At 38.3% G+C, this 22536-nt stretch overlaps 2 protein-coding genes and 1 long non-coding RNA gene across 3 annotated transcripts; 1 reads left to right on the top strand and 2 right to left on the bottom strand.

The window, feature by feature from the left end:
• Positions 1 to 1499: 1499 nt before the first annotated feature.
• Positions 1500 to 5078, bottom strand: LOC108236946. The gene is made up of 6 exons (XM_017418026.3): positions 4838 to 5078; positions 4012 to 4107; positions 3877 to 3919; positions 3582 to 3706; positions 3179 to 3237; positions 1500 to 2031 (listed from the first exon to the last, which is right to left on the bottom strand). The coding sequence occupies exons 1-6, from the start codon at positions 4842 to 4844 to the stop codon at positions 1531 to 1533; spliced, it is 831 nt and encodes a 276-aa protein (XP_017273515.1). The 5' UTR covers positions 4845 to 5078; the 3' UTR covers positions 1500 to 1530.
• LOC119617637 lies at positions 1878 to 3977 on the top strand. Its single transcript, XR_005233974.1, has 2 exons — positions 1878 to 2016; positions 2676 to 3977. It is a non-coding gene; the product is annotated as an uncharacterized LOC119617637 (long non-coding RNA).
• Positions 5079 to 7176: 2098 nt separating the features above from the next.
• On the bottom strand, positions 7177 to 12479 carry si:ch1073-15f19.2 (T-cell surface protein tactile). Its single transcript, XM_017418032.3, has 7 exons — positions 12295 to 12479; positions 11728 to 12066; positions 11297 to 11406; positions 10970 to 11126; positions 8646 to 9071; positions 7980 to 8085; positions 7177 to 7785 (listed from the first exon to the last, which is right to left on the bottom strand). Exons 1-7 carry the CDS (start codon positions 12353 to 12355, stop codon positions 7638 to 7640), a joined length of 1347 nt encoding a protein of 448 aa, XP_017273521.1. The 5' UTR covers positions 12356 to 12479; the 3' UTR covers positions 7177 to 7637.
• Positions 12480 to 22536: the final 10057 nt, after the last annotated feature.

The raw sequence follows: 22536 nt of genomic DNA, 5'->3' as shown, positions 1-22536 counted from the left end.
CTTTTATATGTCAGTTGTTTTTTTTTGTTGTTGTTTATTTTTTATAACTTCTCTGTGTAATTACACTCCAAAACATTACATCTGAAATGCTTCAGGCCAAAAACTTTATCTATAAAAGGGGAAGTAGGTCATTGTCAGCTTTTGGAAAACCATCAGCAGAGTGCTGAAGGCCACTGACTGCTGAGTTCACATCAGAGCTCAGATCTGTCAGCAGCGATCAGGGCAGTAATTTATTCTGCAGTTTGGAGATTACAGAGAGAGAATTATACATTTAAACAGATGGAGCATTGGGTCATAGATGGTAAACATAATGACCTTTATCATAACTTTAACATGAATAATTTAAGCAGTCCATATCATTCCACTGGTGAATAATTTTTCTCATTGTAGAATGATAGACTCCAAATAGTTTGGAAATGTTAAATCCTTTCCCAGATTGATGGACACCAACAGCCGCCTTTCTGAAGTCATTGCTTTTTTTTTTTCTCGCATTGGCACTGCAGTAACACACACCTGTGTGCTCCGGAGCTGCAAACCGTCAAAACTCCTGCTTTTTCAGAGGCTGGTCCCACCGTTGATAATAAGTTATTTGAGTGCATTTCACCAGTGGTACTCAGCTGCTACTTTCTCTTTTAAATCTTTTGGAAGCAGCAAGAACAAACTGAGTTGTTGTTTTTTTTAACGCGCAGCTTTTCCGTTTTGACTTCATTTTTGTTGAATAATTAATGACGTGGTGGAATCTGTTGTGTTTTTTGTACAACTAAAGTTAGATTTAAACTGTTTTAGAACTTCTTCAAGACCAGATCATTTTATTATGTCTTGATGCATAAGTCTCTAGAAATGAAAGACGATGGATATTTTTCCCCCATGACTCTAATTTAGGGATAAATAATTTAAACATTTAAAAACAATGTGACAAGCTTCTCCACGGGATAAAAACAAAACCGCACATTTAGGGCCAGTTTGTATTTTATTTGTTTGTTTAGCTTTACACTAATGTTATCTTTATGTTTGATAAGAAATAGAAGCAGATGTACACATTTAAGGGAAAGTTAAGTTATTCAAACAGCTATCGCCTACATTGTGGAAAACACGACCACATTTTTTCCCCTTCACATCTTTTCATCAGCCATCTGCTAATGGATGATTATGAGACTTTAAAAGAGTGACAGTTCTTCTGTCCTGTGATGAGTTTATGTTTTCCTTGGGTTTTGCAATAAACTGTAAAAGCTCCACGTGGCTCTTGACCTCTAAATGTCACACACACACACACTTTTTTCTTTCCACACACTTTATTATGACCTCTGCGCAGAACGGCACACATATGTTTCTGTTGCTCAATAAGCAGCCTTTAGGAACTATTTTGTCTGCATCAAAGAGGACATTGCTCAACTCTGCAAAGCATAAAGGAATACAAAATATAAGTTATTGTTTGCAGACACAAAACACACAGTAGTTTGTCATTTTTTTTCAGGTAGAATTCTGCTAGAATAAGTTTGAAACAAGCAACCAGTGTTAATGTAATACTTATTATGAGTCACAATCGCCTGTGAAGCTGTTAATAAACAGATCTGTGACGCTGTAAGTAGTTTCTGCCTCTGACTGCTGCACACATGCATTCCCATTGCTTCTATCTTCATGGTTATCTTTTCTCTCCTCACATTCTTGATCTTCATCCCACTCTCTGCTACCCCCCTCTTCACATTCTTGTGCGTTGTCCCAACCTGCACCCTCTTCTTCTTTGTTTGCGCTCCACTCTCGCTCCATTTCTTTGGCCTCTTGTGCTATCTGCTGACTGTTCAGGTAGATGCTGCTGTGGGAAACCATGTTGCTGTCGTCTCTGGGCGGAAGGAGAGCGTCCACGTCCGCGTCCACCTCGAAGAAAGTGTTTCCGGAGGGCGTGAGGACGTCCAGCAGCTGGTCCTGCTGCTTGTTCTGCCCTTTCACCTGGCTTTGCAGATGACGCTGCTTCTTGCGTTTCTTTGCCAGCTTCAGATCCAACGAGGCGTAATTCAGGTCAGGCTCTAAAGGCTATTCACACACACACAAAAAAGAAAAGACAAAATGTGAGAAACATTTTTTAACAAGCATGCTGCAGCCTCATTTTCCAAATGTGTGCCTTTTTAATCACTGGGTTTATTTTTAGAACATTTCTTTCTCAATCATATTTGTTGGTTTGTAGTTTCTTTGACCACAACGAGCGTCAGATGGCTGCTGCCTTCCGTTCTGAAAGCAGTTCTGTCTCTTCTGCATCTTTACACGAAATGTCCCATGCATGTAATATACCTTAATACGTTTATATTTTCTAAATTAGCAATCGGAACACGAAACATATCAGAGTACCAGCTCGTTGCAGTTGTTTAGGCAGTCAGTGCTGTGAAATATCGGCGCAAAGTTATTTTATTTCTGCAGATGGGCAGCTTAGGTAAAGGTTTGTGCAGACCATGACAAAGCTTTTGCACAGTTTTGCAAGAACATTGCCAACAGAAACAAATAAGCGTAGTAAAAAACTACACTAAAGGAGTTTAAAAGCACACGTTTAAATAAAAAAAATAATAATGGGTCACGCTTTTTAGCACCTTTACTTTTCTTACTGAGGCGACAGTCTGCAATATGCAATTCTTTCCATTCTGCTTCTCTGCGTTGCAACACAATTTTTTTTTCTTCTTTTTCAGCCAACCAATGATCACTCTTCTACAAAATGCCCCCTAAAAAGAGTCTGATGCACTGAAGGATCACAGAATGAATTTTTCACGTCTGCACAAAACCCACCGTTGACCAGCAGAAGAACAAAGTCAATTACTATATAATACCTCACTTACAGAAAAAAGGTACGACCACTGATGCAGAATGCTTTTTTCGGCCATGTGCTGATGCTGCTTGTCAAAATGAACAAAGTCAATTTCAGCCTCAACCAACATCCAAAATACTATTGTGTAATCAAACTCAACAGACCTTGGTCAGCTTTATTTATACCACTAATATTTTAAATAATAACTGTTCATTTGATATTTTTGAGATTAGTTTTGCAATCAAATATCTGATAAGTGATTTTCCTTAAAGTAACAGTAATATGTTCAGTAACTTACAAGGGGAAAAACAACTCACATTCAGTAGAGATAAAAATTTATGTGCGTGCGTTCTCAGAATCTTGAAGCTCTAAGTTTACTGCCATTACCTTCATGCAGTCTCTGGGGCGCTGCAAGGACATCATCTCATAGCAACCTTCTGAAGAATCTGCGGGAAAACACATTTCTCGTTGTTCTAACGCATCTGCATGTGAAGTACAGCTCAAACCTAAAACAGGAGCTCATGTCAACACATGTATTCTCAACCGTCTTTGGGATTGAGCCGTGAAATTTCAGTTTATTTTACTTATTGTCAAAAATGTTTCTTTGTCATGTTTGATTTTTGTGTGGGTAAAAAAAGGCCAACTTTGTGCAAACACAGACAACAAACTGTGCTTTTCTGAAACTTTTCTTTTTTTCTTCAAGTTTGAGTCATTCGTCTGTTAACGCATTCACAGATTTCCCCTTATTTCCTTCAAGTCAGAGACAAACACAAGGCACGTCTGCTCTCACCACGCCGGTCTGTGCTGATGTTGCCATAGATTGGATTTTCCTGTCGCTCGTGATGATTGTGGGGATTTTCTTGCTCCTCTCGGTGATTGACGTCACAAACGTATTGCCTTTCTACCTGTGATAGACTGCGACAAGAAAAAACAATTTTACCCGTTCTGCGTGGGGTCATTTGTGGATAAAAATCTAAGAATGAAAGGAAAAATCTGGTATTTTTTTCTGACTAGAAATCAGTATGTGTTTGACTGAGCTGTACTTTGCTGAAATGCACGTTTAATTTTACAACATGAAAACATACGTGTCTCCTTCGGAAGCGTCTTGACGGCAACATGTACGTTTGTCTGTGTATGTGAACAAGAAATACAACATGTTAATAAAGATCTTACATAAAGAACACAATTATATGTGAAAAAGACAGCTTTATTTCTTTTACCTCTGCACAAAGTGCCTCGCTGTCTGATGCACAAAATGATATTGAGACACACGGAGATGAACAAGGCCAGAGATACCAGTCCCAGAGGTAAAATGTCTGCAACGTGAAAGAGCTATTAACACCTAATACACTTTTCCAACTTGCTCTCCAGGTGGTTCATTTTAAAGAATTTTTAATTAATCATAATATTGGAAATTTCCTGTCTACATTTACAAAACAATAAAGCAAAAGAGAAAGCATGCAACATGGTGACAGGCATTAAACAAAGTTCTTCACTGCGATTCCAGTTCCAGGGTTTTGAGACAAACTACTTGAAGGGAAAAAAGAGAAAGCTATGGCCAATAAAAGGCACAAGATTTATGTAGTTTGTGACATTTTACAAATATATCTCATGTGTCAAAGCAAACAGAACAATGAAAGAAAATCGTTTTAAAAAGTAGGTTTCCTTTCAGATGTTTTCTTTTTCACAGTCTGGTATGCTGACAAGTTTGCACTTTTCTTGTGAATTTATCAGATTTTCTTGGTAATAAACGGAATAAAAGCAAAAGAGTGCTAAAAATGTTAGATGCTTAACAAAACCGAGCATGCTATTGTTCCGCGTCAACCCATTGTTGTCAGCTTTGTGCTAAGTTTGGCATAAACCTGCAACTTTTACCATTCCCTTTAGAAATTGTTTTTGGCATGTGCCGTAGAAATAATCCGGCTTTTGTTTGGAAAGAAGTGCTTTTTTTTTTCTTCCTCACAAGGCCATCTTTTGAATAAAACTAAAAGTACACAGAAATGTGTTTATCTGGAGCAGAAGTTTCAAAAGGTTTTCTGATCTTACCGGACATTTTCCAGACGCGTCAAACTGAGCAGGTTTTCTGTCAGACACAATTGTTCTCAGGCTATACGAAGCATAGCTGTGTTCCATGAGTGAGGTGTGCCACACTGTAGTCTATTTTTACCCTGCCTTCTCTGCCTCTCTGCTTTCAGGGTGCTTTGAAAGCTGCCTGCTTTTCAGTTACAAACAGGAAGCAATGTAACCTCATTTTGAGGGAGGCTCTCTCAGCACCACAGTGGGGTACAGAAGCATTTCAGAAAGATCGGCATGCTATTGTCATAAGTTTAAACCAAATTTTAACAGTTGCTAGTTGAGAAATTTGATCATGTTTAATATTAATTTTAAAATAATTAAAATCACATACATTAACTTGCATACCCAATGTAATTTTCTTTCTCAGAGTGTAATTGTGAACAACAAGCATCTTGGTTTGAGCACCTTGCATTAAATCAATACACTGTGTAAAAGTGCACGAGGCTGCAGAGATGTGGTTTTTGTTTTGGAATTTATATCTCGCACAAACATTAACTTCTCGTTAGGCTTGTGTGGTCCAAGAATCAGAGTAAAGACAGCAGTTGTGATTTATTTTATTTACCATACAGATGCACGCAGCCTTTAAATGCAGTACATGAGTGAGGCTGTGGTAATACAGTATTAATTAAATCAATGTAGGTATAACAAAAGTGCTGGAAGAACCCAGTTATATGTCTTCATTTAAATGTCAAAATTTAGTGGAAGGTAATGAAAAAAAGATATCATCAGTACACAGAATAAACAGCAAAAACAAACAAAAAAAAAAACAAGTAAAGTTTCAGGAATATAAAACCAACATTGGTAACATTTGCAGGTATTGTTAATGGCATGTGGTGAATAGTTTTGATAGCCCCTGAACTCATGTGGTTTGTGGTTTTAGCCCCATTTTGTCAACACAAGTGTCACTCGGCAGTACCTGTGGACAACTGTGGTCTTTGATATTTTACTGTATTGCAGTCTGTAAAGGATGTAGAGCGTAAAGAAGCCATGGTGCACCTCTGACACTTTTGTCTAAGCAAGCAGATTGTTTTTTCTGTGGCGTACAGCTGTAAACTAAATATAGCTTTTATAAAACGGAGTACAGTGATTTGCAAAATTACTCACCCTCTTGTCTTTGTTTTATTTTGCTGCCTTAAAATCTGAAATTTAATTGGATGTATAATTTGATTTTAGGTGATAATTATACGAATTATACTTCAGATGAATTCATTTAATGTTCACAGTTTCATGAGCAGAAATTTCTGTACATTCTTCATGACCAAACTGCTCCAGCTCTTTCAGGTGAGATTGGTGCTGCTTGTGTACAGCAATCTTTCCATCAAGATTCTCAGTTTTGACTGGGCCATCCCAGGAGATTTGACTGTTTGTCCTTAAACCACTGGATTGTTGTTTAAGAAGTGCATTAGGGGTCACTGTCCTCCGTCCCAGAGTCAAATCTTTGCAAAACTACAGCATGTTTCCCTCAAGAATTTGACTAGAATACGCTCCATCCATATTTCCATTAAGTATGACCAGCTAACCCAGTCCTTGCTCAGAGAAAAATGTTTCCACAGCATGATGCTGCCACCACCATGGTTCGCTGTAGGGACTGTGTTCGTGCTGAGAGGTGTTAGATTTGAACCAGACAGGGTGTTGTCCTTGATGGCCTAAGAGTTAAATTTTAGTCTCATCTGACCACAGCATCTTTTCCCACATGTTTAGGGAAGACATTCCAAATGGTCTGCCTCAATATTATATATATATATTTTGCCATTTAAAGCAATGTGCAGCCTATAGTGGTCCCATCTCCCATCCGTGCAGAAGCACCGCTCAGATTCATCTTGATTAGACTTGGCTGCTTCTCTGATTGATGCCCACCCTGCCTGCTCTGTCAGTTTGGGTGAACAACCGTGTCTCTCGTTGCTGTGGTGGCATCATCTTTCCATTTTCTAATGATGGGTTTAATGGTGCTTCTTGGAATGTTGAGGGTTTTGGGATAATTTTTTTTTTTACCAAACCCTGACCTGTACAACTCTGTTTCCGACCTGTGTGGAAAGTTCCTTTGTTTTAATGCTGCCTCTTCCTTGGTGGTAGCCCTCATTACTTGCACTGGTGTTGATTCAGGGGACTTTTATCAGGTGTATATCATTGACAGGTGTAGATCACCTGACCCTGAGATTTTCCACAGGAGCATCTTATTTAACTAATTATGTGGCTTCTGTAGGTAATGGTTGGGGCTTCAAGGCAAGTTGTACTATTATTACTTTTAATCAAGTTAAAACTCCAATTAAATTCTGGGTTGTAAGGCAACAAAGTAAAAGAAATTTTAGTAAATTCAAAGTCAAACAAAGCATTTTTTTTTATTTTCAGTTCATTCAGTGCTCATTTTTAATAAATTTTGTACAAAACAACATAACACTGCACATATGGTAAATGGCTTGCACTTGCATATTTCTGTTAGGATAACAGCAAATTATGAAAACATTTTAAACACCATCACACTGAACCAGTGTTTCCACTATACCACTGATTTTCAATCATTTATTTCTCTTTTTAACCTTTATTTACAGTCGTTTCCTCATTCAAACGGGTGTTTTGATTCTCATGAGGTGCATGTTTTGAACAGCCATACAATACGCATCAGATCCTGTGACTGTTATTGTATCTGCAGTATAAAACGGCCTGCAGATGAAAGCAATATGCTCATGTTCTACCTGAGTAAAAACCCGAACAGGAAACCACTTTCAACAAATCTCCACAACTGCAAAGCAATGTTTACGAGCTGTCACAACTATATGTGCATCTCTCTCATGTCTCTTGGTTCTGCTATGGAGTTGCACCTCGATGTGGGAAAAGTCTGCACCGAGGTCTCGTTCCGTTTGGCAGCTGTATACTTGATTGGAGGTGGAGGAGGTTTGAACGGAGGTGGGAGGTCCATCCTGCAGGAGGAGTTTGAGGGCAAACATATTGATTAGTGGTATTGCTGGACAGCGAAGAGCATGTAAGTGTAACAGGTCTTCTGCTGTGAAGTATGAGGAATATCAGTGTCAGTGTATATATATATATATCAGGTCAAGAAGCTGGAGGCAAGACGCTGAAGGTAAGAAGCTGGAGAAAGAACAATTTTTTTTACCTCTTCTCTTTTATTTGTCTCCAGCGGAGAAAGCCAAGCACGATAATCACGAAAAGCAGTGACATGATAAGTAACAGCACCAACAGGTGAGTCCGTCTGGTGGTACCTAGTAAGCAAATTGCAGAAAGAGAAAAATGAGTTCATTTTGGAGAACTGAAGCAGCTACAGAAAAATTCCTAACGTATTGACTGTTTTCCTTCCGGATCCCACAAAATGCTCCTAATAAATGCAATGCCACAAAAGTCAAACTTCTTGCCTCAAGGCTGAAAAGTCTGTCTTGTAATTCTCTCCCTCGGCTGGCTGTGCACTAACTTTAGGTGCTTCTCCTAATGAGTTTTCCACCTGATGAGGCATCTAGCCTGAGGCTTAGAAAACTGGAGTCTGCCATGGTCCCCGCAAGCGAAGAAGATGTAGATTGTGAAAGGCAAATGAACTGTTGCTAATATTCACCAGTGGTTTGCCTTTTGAGCATGTGGTTCAGCTGTAATTATGCGCTGCTTTCAAACTGTTTTTATTATTTTACTTGAACTCCCCATGGCCTGGACTTGATAGTCGCAAACAAGTAAATCCACAGCGATGCCCGCCTCCAAAGGTGGCAGCACGGCAATGTGGATACAGGATCCCAGCTAGAGACAGATAATCAAAACAAGACTTATTGAATATTACCTTTGGACTCAGTGGCAAACACCGTTACTTTAACGCTCTTCGTAGGGGTTGAAGGAGGATGCTCGGAAACGTTTCCCACGATGCTGAACTCCTCTGAGCTGACTGAGAATGAGACTTCTGTTTGCCTGGACTCATTCCTCATCTCCTCGCTGACCGTTTCCTGTGTCCAGCTGGGAACTGCGGTGGCGTTGCTCGATGTCGTAAAGTTGAGTGAGTGGTAGGTGCTCGAGTGTGCGTCGGGAGAGGATGGGATGCCGGTAGGTGTTAAACTGGTTGGGGAGGTCGTATTCCCTACATCTGTGACTGTAATGTTGCTGAGGTTCGGATGAGTGGTCCAGTTCACCCGGGTCGAAGGTTCAGTTTGCAGAGTCGTAAAGCTGCTGTGTGCTGAATCAGTCCGACCTTGTGGCGACACTGTCACAGCATCTAAAAGGAGGGTGAAAAGAGAGAATTCCAATTTTACCGAAAGAAAAACTGAAAATAAAAAACAAATAACGTTATCCTTGTGGAAGGGTTTTGCAAAACTTGAAAATACAATAATAAAAATAATATTTTATTTGGTATGTTTATTCTTTTTTACTCATATGTCTTATTTTTTATTCTTCTTTGTTTTCATTTCTTGACAGAGCCACATGGTATCAGATACAAATATATTCTCACACACCCTCAAACAAAAGTATGATTACTTTGCATCCTTGTTTTTTTTTTTATAGTAAAATGTAGCTGACATCATAGTCTTTTGTCTGACTTTTCCTATGCTTACGCAAACTCTTGCTCTCTGTACTGCTTTTCATGCTGTGGGACTCAGGTTTTATTACTGTTATTATTTTAAAAACAAAAATTGCCTGTTGATTTCACAATATACTAAATCTACATGGCCTTCTATATGGCTAAGTGTTTGATTTTAGAAATATGAGCATGCTTCAATCTTCAAAAACAATAAAAAACAAACAAAACTGATTGTTTTTTTTCCAACTTCATACTTAAAGTGGGACTATATAGTCAGCTTAAATATAACCATAAAAATTACAACTTTGGAATGATCCTTAAGACTGAACACAAAGGGAAAACAAACAGCCTTACTTTGTTCAAAGGCACATCAAAATATCCTAAAACTGAGTAAATCTTATATAAATACAAAATCTATAAAAGACCAAATTTCTCCTGTTGACTACTCTTTTTCTGACATTTGTTGTTGTTGTTGTTAAAATTTGCATGTATTTCCCCAAAATGTCAATTTATTCCTTGAATGAACTTTACACTGGGCCTGAATATATGACAGTAATAAAAATAATAAGTAGAGGAAAACAATACTTTGGAATACTGCCCTGGAGTGCATCATTATAATTTGGGCCAAATTGGCATTTACGAGGACATGCATAGTCAACAGGGTTAAAAAAATTCAGGAATATTTATTTGTGAAGCTATTGCCATGGACTACTGGGGCAACAATGTGGGCATGGACTGCAATTCTGACTTTACAGTTATTTCTGGGCTAATTTAAAGAAACAAACCAAAAAACTCAGCTCTAACCTTTATTTTCTTAACATACAAACTCCAATCTGAACAGAAAGCCTGAATGAAAGGTTGAGTTTTACAAACATGTCTTTTTGCAGAGCAGCGCTGTCATCTGTTACAACATCACGCCTTTTAAAAGCAGATTTCAGTGTTTTTTTTTCTTGCTGTACTTCTCCCATCTGTCCAACAGACTGTGCTCTCACCCTGTGTTGGTTGGGGAAGGTTTACGATGCTGCGTGTTGTTGTTTGTTCTCGTGGTTTGAAAGCAGAAATGAAGGACAGGAAGGAACTGGTGACAGCTTTTATGCTTTTGTTTCATTTTCAACCTCCCCTGCAAAATGTAGACCGGATGACAAGCAATACAGCATTTTCCCACCTGATCAGCAGTGACAGATAATAAGCACTTTGATTCGTTTGCATTCTGTTTCTGCCACAGCTTTGTTCTGTATTCATACTAACTCTAACAGGAAACTAATTTGAAGCGAATAATTGTGGCTTTGACTTTCTTTTTTATTTGCATTCTGTGTGTCGCAATTTATTCATCCTTACTGGTAGGTTCTCATCGCACTGCTGGCAGCTTCAAAATCCTTTGAATCTCTCGCCTTCCTTTCAGCTAATTAAAAGTTAAAATTGAGTGAGCTACAGCATAATAGCAAAAGTTAAAGTATCAGCTTTCCGGTCCAGTGCAGTTTATTAAGACATACGGTCTCTTCGGCCCTCTGTTAGATTGTTAATCCAGCCCCGAGGACCTGATGAAATTGAGTATGACACAAAGAGGCAAGTAGCAAAGAAACAGGAAGGCTCACCTGTCCTCAGGCTTGTGGTTGCTGTTAGCACGGTGATAGTAAAATCTCTGTGCAGAGTTTTGTCTCCTGTCTTGACTGTGAGTTTATAAGCCCCCGCTTGAGCGTCTGTCACCCACCAGAGCTCCAGAGAATTGTTCTCAGACACCAGCTTCTGATCCTGAGGCAAAAAAAGGCACAAAGAACATAAATAGCTTTGATTTTAAAGATATATTTTGGAATCTGTGCTCACTAAATGACAGTAAAGTTACTGACTCATCAAAGGTTAACATTTTTTTATTTATTAGTTAACTTATGGTTTAAATAAGTAAGCAGGTATAGTTTTATCACCTTGGTCCACCTGTACTGCACGTCAGAGGAAACTGAGCAGTGAATTGATGCGTTTTCTCCATAGTAGACCTCAATAATGTCATCTGTGTCACACGCTATTTTGATGGCGTCTGGGGAGGAAATGTATGACAAATCTGAGCACAAATTATTGCAAAGCCACTGAAATGTTTGTCTTTTTTTTCCCGCAACAAGTGTGTTGTAGAAAATAATGTCGAAATTCAGTATTCAAAACATGCATTTGCTTGGATAGATTGGGAGATGAAATACTCTGATGCAATCAGAAGTAATCTGAGACATATATGAAACGTGTACTGTACAAAAATAAATAGGAAGAAGTTGAACATTCTAATTTAAATAATAAATTATTTTCTTGATTACGATATGTATGAGAAATTAAGGTGTGGATTTGCATGTTTTTTGCATCCTCTTACCTTTGACTGTTAGATTTGTTTCTTTTTTTATGGAGCCCAAAGGAAAACTTGTAATCTCACAAACATAGATGCCACTGTCCCATTTGTTTACCCAAGGAAGGAGCAGGTATGAACCCATGATGTCTGTACCCGTCTTCTTAATCTGGATGGTCACATTGGACCAATGATGATGGTGTCCTAAGCTTGGGTTGTACACCACCAGCTTTGTTTCATCTTTTTTCCATTCCACATTGACAATCTTGAGACCAGTGACGTTTTTCATTATGCAAGGTAAGGAAACGTTCTGACCCACTTCAGCTTCCAGTGTTTCATTATGGATCATCTCAGGATTCTGGAGTCCTGTCAGGTACATCAGATTGCAAGAAAAGTGAGGAGACAAAACCACTCAGGCTTTGAAGTTTATAGTACAGACAGCTGTCCGCGTGGATGCAGACAAAAATCAAAGCATTTTTACACTGACAGTTTGTAAAACTAGGAGCTAAACTACATCTTAAACCAAAGGTGAGCATCCAATATTCGCAGGTGTATTATATGAGAGACAGCACATGTAGATGTGCCTTGAATTACCTTGGTTAATGGATGCAAGAAGCAGAAGTGAGAAGACTATCTCCTGTGCCTTTCCGGTCATCTTTTAAGCTACACCAAGTGATTACGGATAATCACGCAGAGCAATTTTAGCAAAGGCAGAAAGAGTTCGCTGTCAGCTGAGGTTAAAGAGCAGGTCTGAGACTGTGAGACGATGAACAGGATAACCTTTCTTCACAGGAAGCCACACAGAGACAATGTGAGTCACATGTGCAGAGCTGAAGCTCTGCGGGGAAAGCTTCATGCAGAACGGAGGCGTGCAATAGATGCTGTTCTTTGTGGTGCTTTCGGTGTCTCGTACTGTTTGTCAGTTCTCAGGAAAAGATATTCAGAGCAGAGATTTAGAGTGAGTCGAGAATGATGCCTAGGGAAATCATAACCCAAAGAAGACAGAACAATTAATTAACGTTGTTCATTCATTTAATAAACTTTCTCCTTTCAAACATCCTCTGGTTTTACGACGGTCCCTCGTGTTGAATCGCTTCTATTCTTTTTCTCTTTGAGCATCTTTGATTAATGTTACCTAGCTCCTCTTTTTACTACCGTCATAATTACGATGGCCACTAGAGGGTTGTGTCATTTGAATGCAAATATTTGCTGCATGTGCAGAAACAACTGATGAAGTAGCTTTGCGTTAGCTTCCTGCTCAAACAACCAGGGTCATTTTGATGGAGAACAACTAAAAGATTTAAAAGACCAAATATATAGAGAGTTACCTGAAATGTTCTATTGAATGATCAAGTGTGTCCTAATGTGTGTTTGGATAGTCTGAGTGCAACAGGGTGTCATTTATTCAAAATTACTTCTTGTGTGTTGTCTCCTGAGTATGTACTTTTTCTTTCTTGTCACAGAATCAGCTTGAAGGAAGGATGCGTCTTCATCACAGCAGTGATGTTCCTGATGTAAGAAAGAAGTCCAGATATGGTTTCATCTTTGTTTTGTCTTATTATTATTAAAGCTTTCCAACTACAAAATGTTACCTGCACTGCACTGAAACTAAAAGGGAACATTTTACAGAACATAACTCTGAAATGTACTCTTTGAAATTTACTTAAAATATATATATTTTTTAAATAATATGCTCTCAAATTATTGTTGTTAAACATTATTTCATTTAAGCGACATTCAAATGAAAACATTAATTCTTTGTTGCAGATAAAGATTAAGGTCTTTAGAGGTGGACATTTTGTGAAAGGATGTGAACAATTCATGTCTTCCTTGTTGTAGATAGCGCTTTGAACCACATCAGTGTGAAGAGATAGTTTCATTCTGACTGTATGGACGAGCTAAGGGGAAGTCCAAGTGGGGCCTAAATCAAAATCAGTCGGGTCAGAATTATACTCAACTGTATATATCCAAACTGAGGTCATTTAAAGAGCCACGTTCAACAGAAAAATGTTCAGTTTCTCACAAACCGTTTTACAGAGTCACCCTTCATTAGGTCTTAACTATCCCATTAAATGCTTTTTTCTTTTCTTTTTTTCTCTTTTTTTTTGAAAGAGCAGCATTGAGGGCAGTGTCATTCTACTATCCAGTAAACACAAAGCATGAGGTCACAATCCTTTTTATTTGATCTTGATGCATAATTTAAGCTTAGTCTAAGATTTTATTCTTGTAAGGGTAAATCCTCAAAGGTTTATAGTCTACTTTCCACACATGAAAAACTGAAGTCAGTAGTTTAGTGTTCATTGAGCTGTTTTTATTACCTTTAATTCACAAATAGCGCATAGAAACAAAATAAATAAAAAAGGTCACAATATTGCCAAGGCTTTAATATGTTCAGAAAATGGGAAACTTAATTCGCTATACACGAATGGAAAGAATCAAGAAATAATAACAAAAATTAAACTCTATTGCTATTGTCCACTGTGCCTTGCTAACAGGCTTTCCATTATTAAATTTAACTTTTTTCTTTCAGCACTTCTGATAATGGTACGTTCTTTCTCTTCCTTTGCCGTTCTTGCTAAAAAAAAAAAGAAAAGCTTATGTCCTTAAAACATCTGGGAATAATTAAAAGCTGTGAATCATATTCGAGTTAGGCTGTACTTTTTTGAGAACTTTGTGAAAATATATAAAAATTAATTGTACAGACTTGGCTGCTGCGGCAGATACGGTTTGTTCCTGACTAAAGAAAGCGTCAGGGTTTCATTTCATGCAACTCTGAATAATAAAAACATATTCATGAGCAACAATATTGCATTTTTTTTCACTTCACACAGAAACGTACAGAAAATAAAGAACATGGTTGGAATTTTTATTTGATGAAATAACTGTTTTCAAAGGTAAACACAACATTTTTTTAGTCTCTGAGAGAAAAATGCTGTTAAAAAAATTCCAAATATCTGTCGTTTGCCCACCTTTCATTCTGTCTTTCTTCTTCGCATATTATGAGTGCCCACCTTCATTTATTATAAATAGTCCCCGCGGACCCTGCGCTGCATTTAGATGATTGATAATTTTGCAGTCATATTCTGCGTCTGACCTTTATCACTTACTGTATATTAGGGCTCAGAGGAGAGACTTCCATCTAGTGGATCTCTATCAGTATTCTGCCAGTGTTTTATCAAAGAGTAAGGAGACCTTGCTGCTTCGCCCCATTAGATAAAGGCGCCATGCATCACTCGGCAGCCCAAGAGGAACGGAGATAACAAAATGAGTAGTGTTTGACCAGTTAGTTTAGTATTAGTGTAATAAGTGTTGTTAAAGCACCTAATTGCTTCCCAGCTCTCCTGGCAAGTAAAAATCAATGGTGATAATTCCCACATTTGATCAATTACATGAAGATGGAAAAAAAAAGCAAAGGTCTTGGTAGGATATCCAGCACACAACTAGCAGGTAATAGTTTCACACTGAGGTCATGCCTGCTCTGGAAGTCTCAAGGACTCCTGGATAACCCTGTGGCCTGCGGCAAATTGGACTTTAAGCAGATTGCGTCGGAGCACTGTTGCCAATTCATTGTGCATAGATGTTAAGTTTTAGTGTCTGTTGACCTCAAGTTGATGAGCAAGAGCAGTCGTGTTACACGTTCAGTCATTGTATATGGCTCAGATAGACAGCTGGGGCGTTCAGGTCAGCATGAGCTCAGGAATATTTATCACCTGCAGAGCGATAATGTTTTCACCTGTACCTATAGGTGTGTTTATGCGTCTTACAGTTATCATGATATCTCAAGAACCACTGGACAGGTTTTATTGAAACTCTCAGAAAGTAATCATTGGATATACATCTACATCTGATTAACTTTGGAGTCAGCCTGATTTAAGATGGCTGCCACAGTCAACTGACCTTACAAAACAAAAAAATCTCTATAATTTAGTCAACTGAGCAGATATTATGCTAAGATTTGGTGTGGTTGTAGCTGAGATTTATTCACAATGCGTACTCCAAATGCTACTCATTGCACAAGATCTTTACTTAAAACCTCAGCATTAAATGATGGTGTCAACACCATTTGTTTGTTAGCAAAATATTTCATGTACCACTGAATACGTTTTAATGAATCTTTCAGAAATGAATCAGTGGATGTACATCTATAACTGATTAACCTTTGGAGTTAGTCCAATTCAAGATTTGCCACCACAGCTAAGCAACACGAGCCAATGCAAAAACGGCTGTAACTGAGTCAGTTTTACAGATATTGAGTCAACGATTGATGTGCGAGACATCTTGCAATACCACATGACATGACTTTGTTATTTCTCATCATTAGATGATCTTAGTCTAAAACAGTGACATGAAATGAGGCAGGAAATATGCCTTCGATCAACAAATACCAGGCCTTTAATCTAGTTTTGTTTTCCCATTCAAACATTTGAGCAAAATATTGTTCACATTCATCAACTGTTGAACATCACATCAGAGTATTGACTGCAGTGCAAAAATAATTGAAGTTTTTCACTGTGATCAAGATTATTTGAAACTTTGAAGAAAGTCTGCTGATTACACTGAGAATAATAAATTATCCTCTACATTTGTCTTCACAGTTATCACTATATATTGTATAAAGCTGTACAATTGCAGAACACAATTGAGGATGAGGTGGAGAGCGGCAGACAGGTAGTTTTTTTTTTTTTCAACGGAGTTAGGCTGAGCTGACATCTCTTTTTGTCTGTAGTTTGGAAGACAGAGACGGAATTTGTCAGCAGAAGTAGTGTTGGATCCAACAGCTCTGATCTGGTTCTCCAAGAGTCGGCTCTTTAAATAGCTGCTCAGGAGCTGATAGAGCTGGCTCTTTAGGCCCAGAACCAGCTCTTTACAAGTAGTATTCAATGAATAGCCATTTGAGAGCCAAAAGAGCCAGATCTTTTCTGGTGAGCTGAGCCAAATGAGCCAGATCCCAGAAAAGAGCTGTAAATCCCATTGCAGGATCCAAGGAGTTTCCACAAGTGATGAAGGAGGTGTTCATAAAAAGAGACGACTGCAACAGGAGCACAGGTGAGGACTTTGTTCCACAAGAGTAGCTTAACAATCACAGAAGGGCTTGAGGCTAAACTTTCACCATATGATGTTCAATGGTCCAATGAAGAGTAGTGTCTCAGCTCAGCCTAGAGTAGCAGGTGAATCATCAAGGAGAATGAGCCTCAGCTCTGATGAATTACAAACTCACCAGAGGCAAGTCACCCTGGGAACTGCTCATGCCTGGCTCTCCACCTGTAAAGGGAACGTGAAAAGGGGGGCAAGAAGGAGAAAGGGTGCCCTGGACAGACTGGAATCCTGTTGGAAATTGGAGATCGCCAACCAGCCCTGACCTCAAAATCCAATATGGCTGCCCAACCTATAAAAAAGTGGTTAAAAAAAACGTATCTTGGTTTGTATCTCAATAAATCAATTGTACACACAGTACTGTCCTTTTCCTATTAGAAAACCTGCAGTTGCAGGGTTTTAATGCCTAAAATGCAGATAAAAATTGATATTAATACTTAGCTTGGTTATGAAGCACAGCAATAAGCCAACCCTGCTGATTTTCCAAGTTGTAACTGGAACAGGGTAAAGTTGAAAAAGACACAATTTCCAGATCCAAATTCCTACTTCCAGGGTAAATAGAACACAGCATTATTTCCAAGTTAACTACCCAAATTATTTTCTTGTTTCATGAACTCATTTCATAGCCCAGTACACAATTTACAGCATAAATCCTCGATAATTCGTTTGTGCACATGGATTGTTCATTGTATGCATGAGTAATGAATACCTCTGGATGTTTATGAATTAATCTTGTCTTCTCCACTGACTGGAATTGAGCTGTGTGACGCTCAGTTTTTTAAATATAATTGGTATGTTTATTTATTGATGCTATCAGTGAATACCACAAAAATGATTAAAATTTATAACATTTTTTAGGGATTTTAAAGGGGGAAACTAAAATTTAAACATTTGGCATCTGCTGAGATGGTTTGTTGGATAAATTTGCTGTGGAGAAAAAAATCAAGGACAGAGCTGTACCAAAGATGACGTAAACCATTTTTTGGAGGGATTACTGAAATCAGATTGGCATATTAGAAAACAATATAGTTTTTTTTATTATTATTTTTGCCCTTTTTGGGGAGGTAGACAGTGACTTTTTCTGAAATCCACACATTTACAATGATTGCTATCACCTCTTTCACCTTTGCTGAACGGTTTCTTTTATGTGTATTTCTCCAATTTTCCCAATGTGCTGGAAAAAGTTCAGTATTTCTTTTGAAGGAAAAAATTAATGGAGACAGACAACAAGCACAACAATGAGAAAGCAGTCTCAAACTCTGGAAAAAAAAAAGAAAAGTACATACTTTCTCAAAGTATGAAATTTTGGAGAACTTCAGAATTGGGAGTGGGAGTCAGGGAGCGAGGGCAGATAGAGAGATAGATAAAAAAAACAAACAAGTTTTACAACTTGCCAGAAACTGTACACAATAGGACACAGAATGAGCAGTTTGTGATGTTGGGTAATGTAAGATGTGGCGAACAGCAAACAGCAGAATTGTAAAAATTTATTCATTCAGTCACCCACAAACATGGCTCAGAGATGTACTACCAACAAAAACCTGCTGTAACATCTATCCATCCATTTCCTTTACGGGTTGCAGAGAGCAGCAGTCACTGTGCGACCCTAAACAGGTTGCGGGCCCACCACAGAGCTGCATAGAGATAAACAACCATGCTCTCACTCACACCTAGGGACAATTTTAGAGTTACCAACATTCATGTTTTTGGTCTGTGGGAGGAAACTGGAGTACATGAAGTAAACCCATGTGAGCACATGTAAACTCCACCCAGAAAGGCCCCAGTCCGGGATGCGATTCTGCAACCTTCTTGCTGGGAGGCAACAGCTCAAACCACTGCGCTGCTGTGCCACCCCCTGCTGTAACACTTAATGCTAGAATGGCAGAAAAATAGTTTTTTCCCCCCTTTAACTTAAGGTTGCAATTTTTGACCTTGACATTTTAGTCAAGGTACCTCAAAACAAGGGTACAACAAACCCTGAACCTCTAAAAGCCATTCTTCTTCTTCTTCTGTTTTTTTTTTCTTCTTCTTCTTTTGGCTGCACCCTTTAGGGGTTGCTACAGTGGATCATCCGCCATCAAAGTATATCCTTGCCATCTTATTTTGCCAAACTAATCCACTGCATGTCCTCCTTCATTACATCCATGAACCTCCCATGTAGTCTTCCTCTTTTCCTCCTTCCTACAATCTCTATATTCAACATATTTGTTCAGTATATCCACCATTCCTCCTGTGGATATATCCACACCATCTCAGCCTTTTCTTTACAACTTTGTCTCCAAACTGTTCAAACTCTTTCTCTTATATAATCATTTTAAATCTGGTCCACTTTGGTTAATCTCAATGAAAATGTTTACATCAATGGAGCGGACTTCAGACATGTTGTGAAGCAGTCTGAGCACAAGACAAATCAAGCAAATGGGTCATTATTAAACATAATCTTGACCATTACCTCATGTAATTTTATATTAAGTTGTTTTTTTGTTACTACTATGAAAAAAAAAATCCAATAGGAAAAAAAAATATTAAAAGTGTTGGATTTATTTATTGTTTCTGACCAATTATATGAGATCTAATCACCTCCTCATTGAAAAAAGTAATAATAATAAAACACTGAAAGAATTAGTCTCTTTCAGTAGCTTAAGTAAAAAAAGGAATATGCATTAGTTTTATTCTTGAGCAGATTCCCTTTTGTTGTTTAGCACTGCATGAGCAGAGCAGACTCAAAAAGCAGCAAAAAGTACAAGCAAGAACCACAGCCAAACAATTCCTATTATACAAATCCGAACTGCAAACAGAATGTTATCACAGAAGCCAACAGAAAAACTGAAACTAAAGAAAATAAATGACTGCACATTTTTATAACAATAAGAGACTGATTTAACTGGGTAAACAACTTAATTTTAGCTTGAACACACTCACTTTATTGGTTAATTTTTCAGACTAAAGAAAAGCCAACACTAAAGTCGAGTTTCGAAACACAATGTTGATTGTCTCAGAGCAAATCAGTGTGCTTTAAAAGCTGTCAAAATGCCATCTGAGAGCTGATAATCCCCTATTCTTCCAGTGATGTGAGTATATCTCTATCAAACAGCACAGATGGTGAATAAAAGTGAATGTGACAGTTATTTATAATTTTGAATGGGAAAAAGACAATCTTCTTTGCTACTCTGCACAACAAAAGAAATGGCATCCATCCAGTTTTTCCCAGTGATGAATGAGAGTTTATTTGTGTTTTCATATAACTTTTGTTTTTACCTGACAAAACCATGAAAACCAGAACTTCATGTCAAAATCCCTCTTTGTGAAAGCTGTAATTTTTTTTTTTGCTCATCTTCATTCCCTTTATTTTTATTTAGACGCCACAGTGGGTGTGATTTGCTTTTCTATTGTCTCATACTTACGCTGAAAAGACAGCATCAAAAGATTTAGGGAAATTGTTAAGTTGTGCTTTTCCTTAGTCATTAGTTCAATTTCTCTTGCTGTTTCAGAACCCTCTGGAATGCAATGAGCCGTGCTCTGGTTGTAATGTGAAAGTGCCTTAATGAAAACACAAAGTAAGATACGGAAGTTTCTTCACTTTTGATTTAAGCAGACCCTTTCCTGTGATGTCTTGGGGCTTTTTGCTTGAATGCAGTACTCCTGGGAATTTTATTTAATGCATTGAGGCAGAACTAACCCAACAGATGAGAACTTCAGGCTCCAACTGTTCAGCTCATTTCTAGGAGTGCATACATGTGCAGCTCCTCGCTTCAACTGGTCCTTTTTTTCCCCTCTATCCTGCCACTGTCCTAATCATTATTCATGGAGTTGGGCTAATTATTTAGAAGCCCAAATTTATAACATTTGGTTATGTTCTAATGTGTAGGTTAAGCTCCGGGGAGGTAAAGCAGGCAATTAAATAAGCCACACCAGTTTTTTCTTACTTCAGCAAAAGCGAGACTTGAAATTGGAGAGTCATTATTTCAATCTAATTAACATTCCTTAAAAGAATTCAAATTACCCACCAATTTGCATGCCAACACTTTGAACAAAGATCTCGTGTGATCTTTTAGCTCTTGAAGTACACGTTGAGGATGAGTCTCGGCTACTAAGGTCATTTAGCTGTGGATGCCACATGGAATTAAGCCGACTCCAAAAGGGAATCAGTTGCAGATCTACATCCAATGGATACTTTATGAGACTTACATTAAACCATGTCCACTGGTTCACAAACCATGTCCACTGCCAACCACTACCTACAAGGCAAGGAAAGTGACTTCAAGATAGCTCATAATTCTACTAATACATAATTCTACCTAAATACTGGAGCAAACAGTCTTGGTGGAGATAGAAAGCTAATTTGCATGTGCTGCGGGGTGAGGAATCAATGTAATGAGACACTAACAAGCTAGTTGCTAATCTAGCAAAAGTTAAATGTGAAAACCTGGTATTTGTTGCTTTAGTTATGGCAAATTTGTAGTGTTTTGAGAGCTTACAGCAGGGTTCTAGTGGTCACTGGGCAAAAGTGGGAGGGAGTTTATCACAGGACCACATAACAACCACCGTGCAACCCAGGCTCAGGAATTTTTTACATATTTGTCAGCATATTAGGACAGCTGCTTTTTAAACTAAAACCAAAAAAGGCTGACTTTTGTCACTAAATTATAAAGACTGTCACTGTTCCGTGCATTTATCAAAGAGAGTATTCAAGTATGATCAGGTGCAGTATGTCAGTGACAAGTTTATCTTCTTTCGTGTGATTTCTTTCTGTCCCATTCCTGCGGCAATTTCCTGACGTATGTCAGGAATGTAAATGTGATTCATAAAAACATGTCTGTATGAATCTTGTTCATTAAACAAAGAACTGCTGCAGGGGTACAACAGACATGGAGCCTTGCATACTAACAGCAGGCATCTCTGTCAAAAGATGCCTTTATCGTTTTTAATGTTTTCCTACGGTTTTTCTCTCTTTCCATACTGTCCCACTTTTGTTTGCAACACTTGCACTCACTCTGTGCGTCTCCTGGTAGCTGTCTGCATCTGTTAACTACTCAACAATAAGCGAGTGGTCTGCCAAAACCGATTGTTGAATTCATATTGCAATAACCAAGCATGAGCAAAATATAGATCAAGGCTGCTAATGGTCAGTCACTGACTGAAAGGCTCAGGGACTTTTCACATGCAGTGTTTGCCAGCAGCTTCGTGCACTCTGTTCATTGATAGCTGGATGCTAGCAGCAATCATTTGGTCTGCATCCCGCTCTTGTTGGCATTTTTACAGATGCCTCTTGAGTGATGAGTCTTGGACAGAGACTGACTGCCTCCTCCTGAGGCGAAGTATAAGCAGTTGAGTTTAAGTGGGTGCTGCCTCTTATGTAAAGCCTGTGATTCTCACTCTTCAAGAAAGCAGCCCTGATTTTTTTTGTTATTGCTGTTTGTTCAGGGTAATATAAGCATAGAGTCACGGGAGAGTTTAAGGCGGAGATGTACAGTACTCTGCAAATTTTTTAACCCATCATTAATTACTTTAAACTTTGCTTCCAAGTAACCTAATTTTTTTGTAAGTTTTTTAAGTGATCTTTTTTACTCAGGCTTTTTGAAGGTCTTTCAAACTTTTGGCAGCATTTGTGCTTGTTTTCTATCAAGTTCCTGTACTTAACCATGACAACATAAGAGCAGTGTGTGCTTTAAATATGAGTGTTGAAAGAGTGTTAAAGTGGAGGGCAAAAAAAGTGTCAAGGCTAAAACAGCGGATGAACAG

Source organism: Kryptolebias marmoratus, linkage group LG13 (assembly GCF_001649575.2).
Source record: "Kryptolebias marmoratus isolate JLee-2015 linkage group LG13, ASM164957v2, whole genome shotgun sequence".
Taxonomy (NCBI): Eukaryota; Metazoa; Chordata; class Actinopteri; order Cyprinodontiformes; family Rivulidae; genus Kryptolebias; species Kryptolebias marmoratus.
The sequence above is the reverse complement of the archived record's forward strand: the minus strand, read 5'-3'. Positions and strand labels throughout refer to the sequence as shown.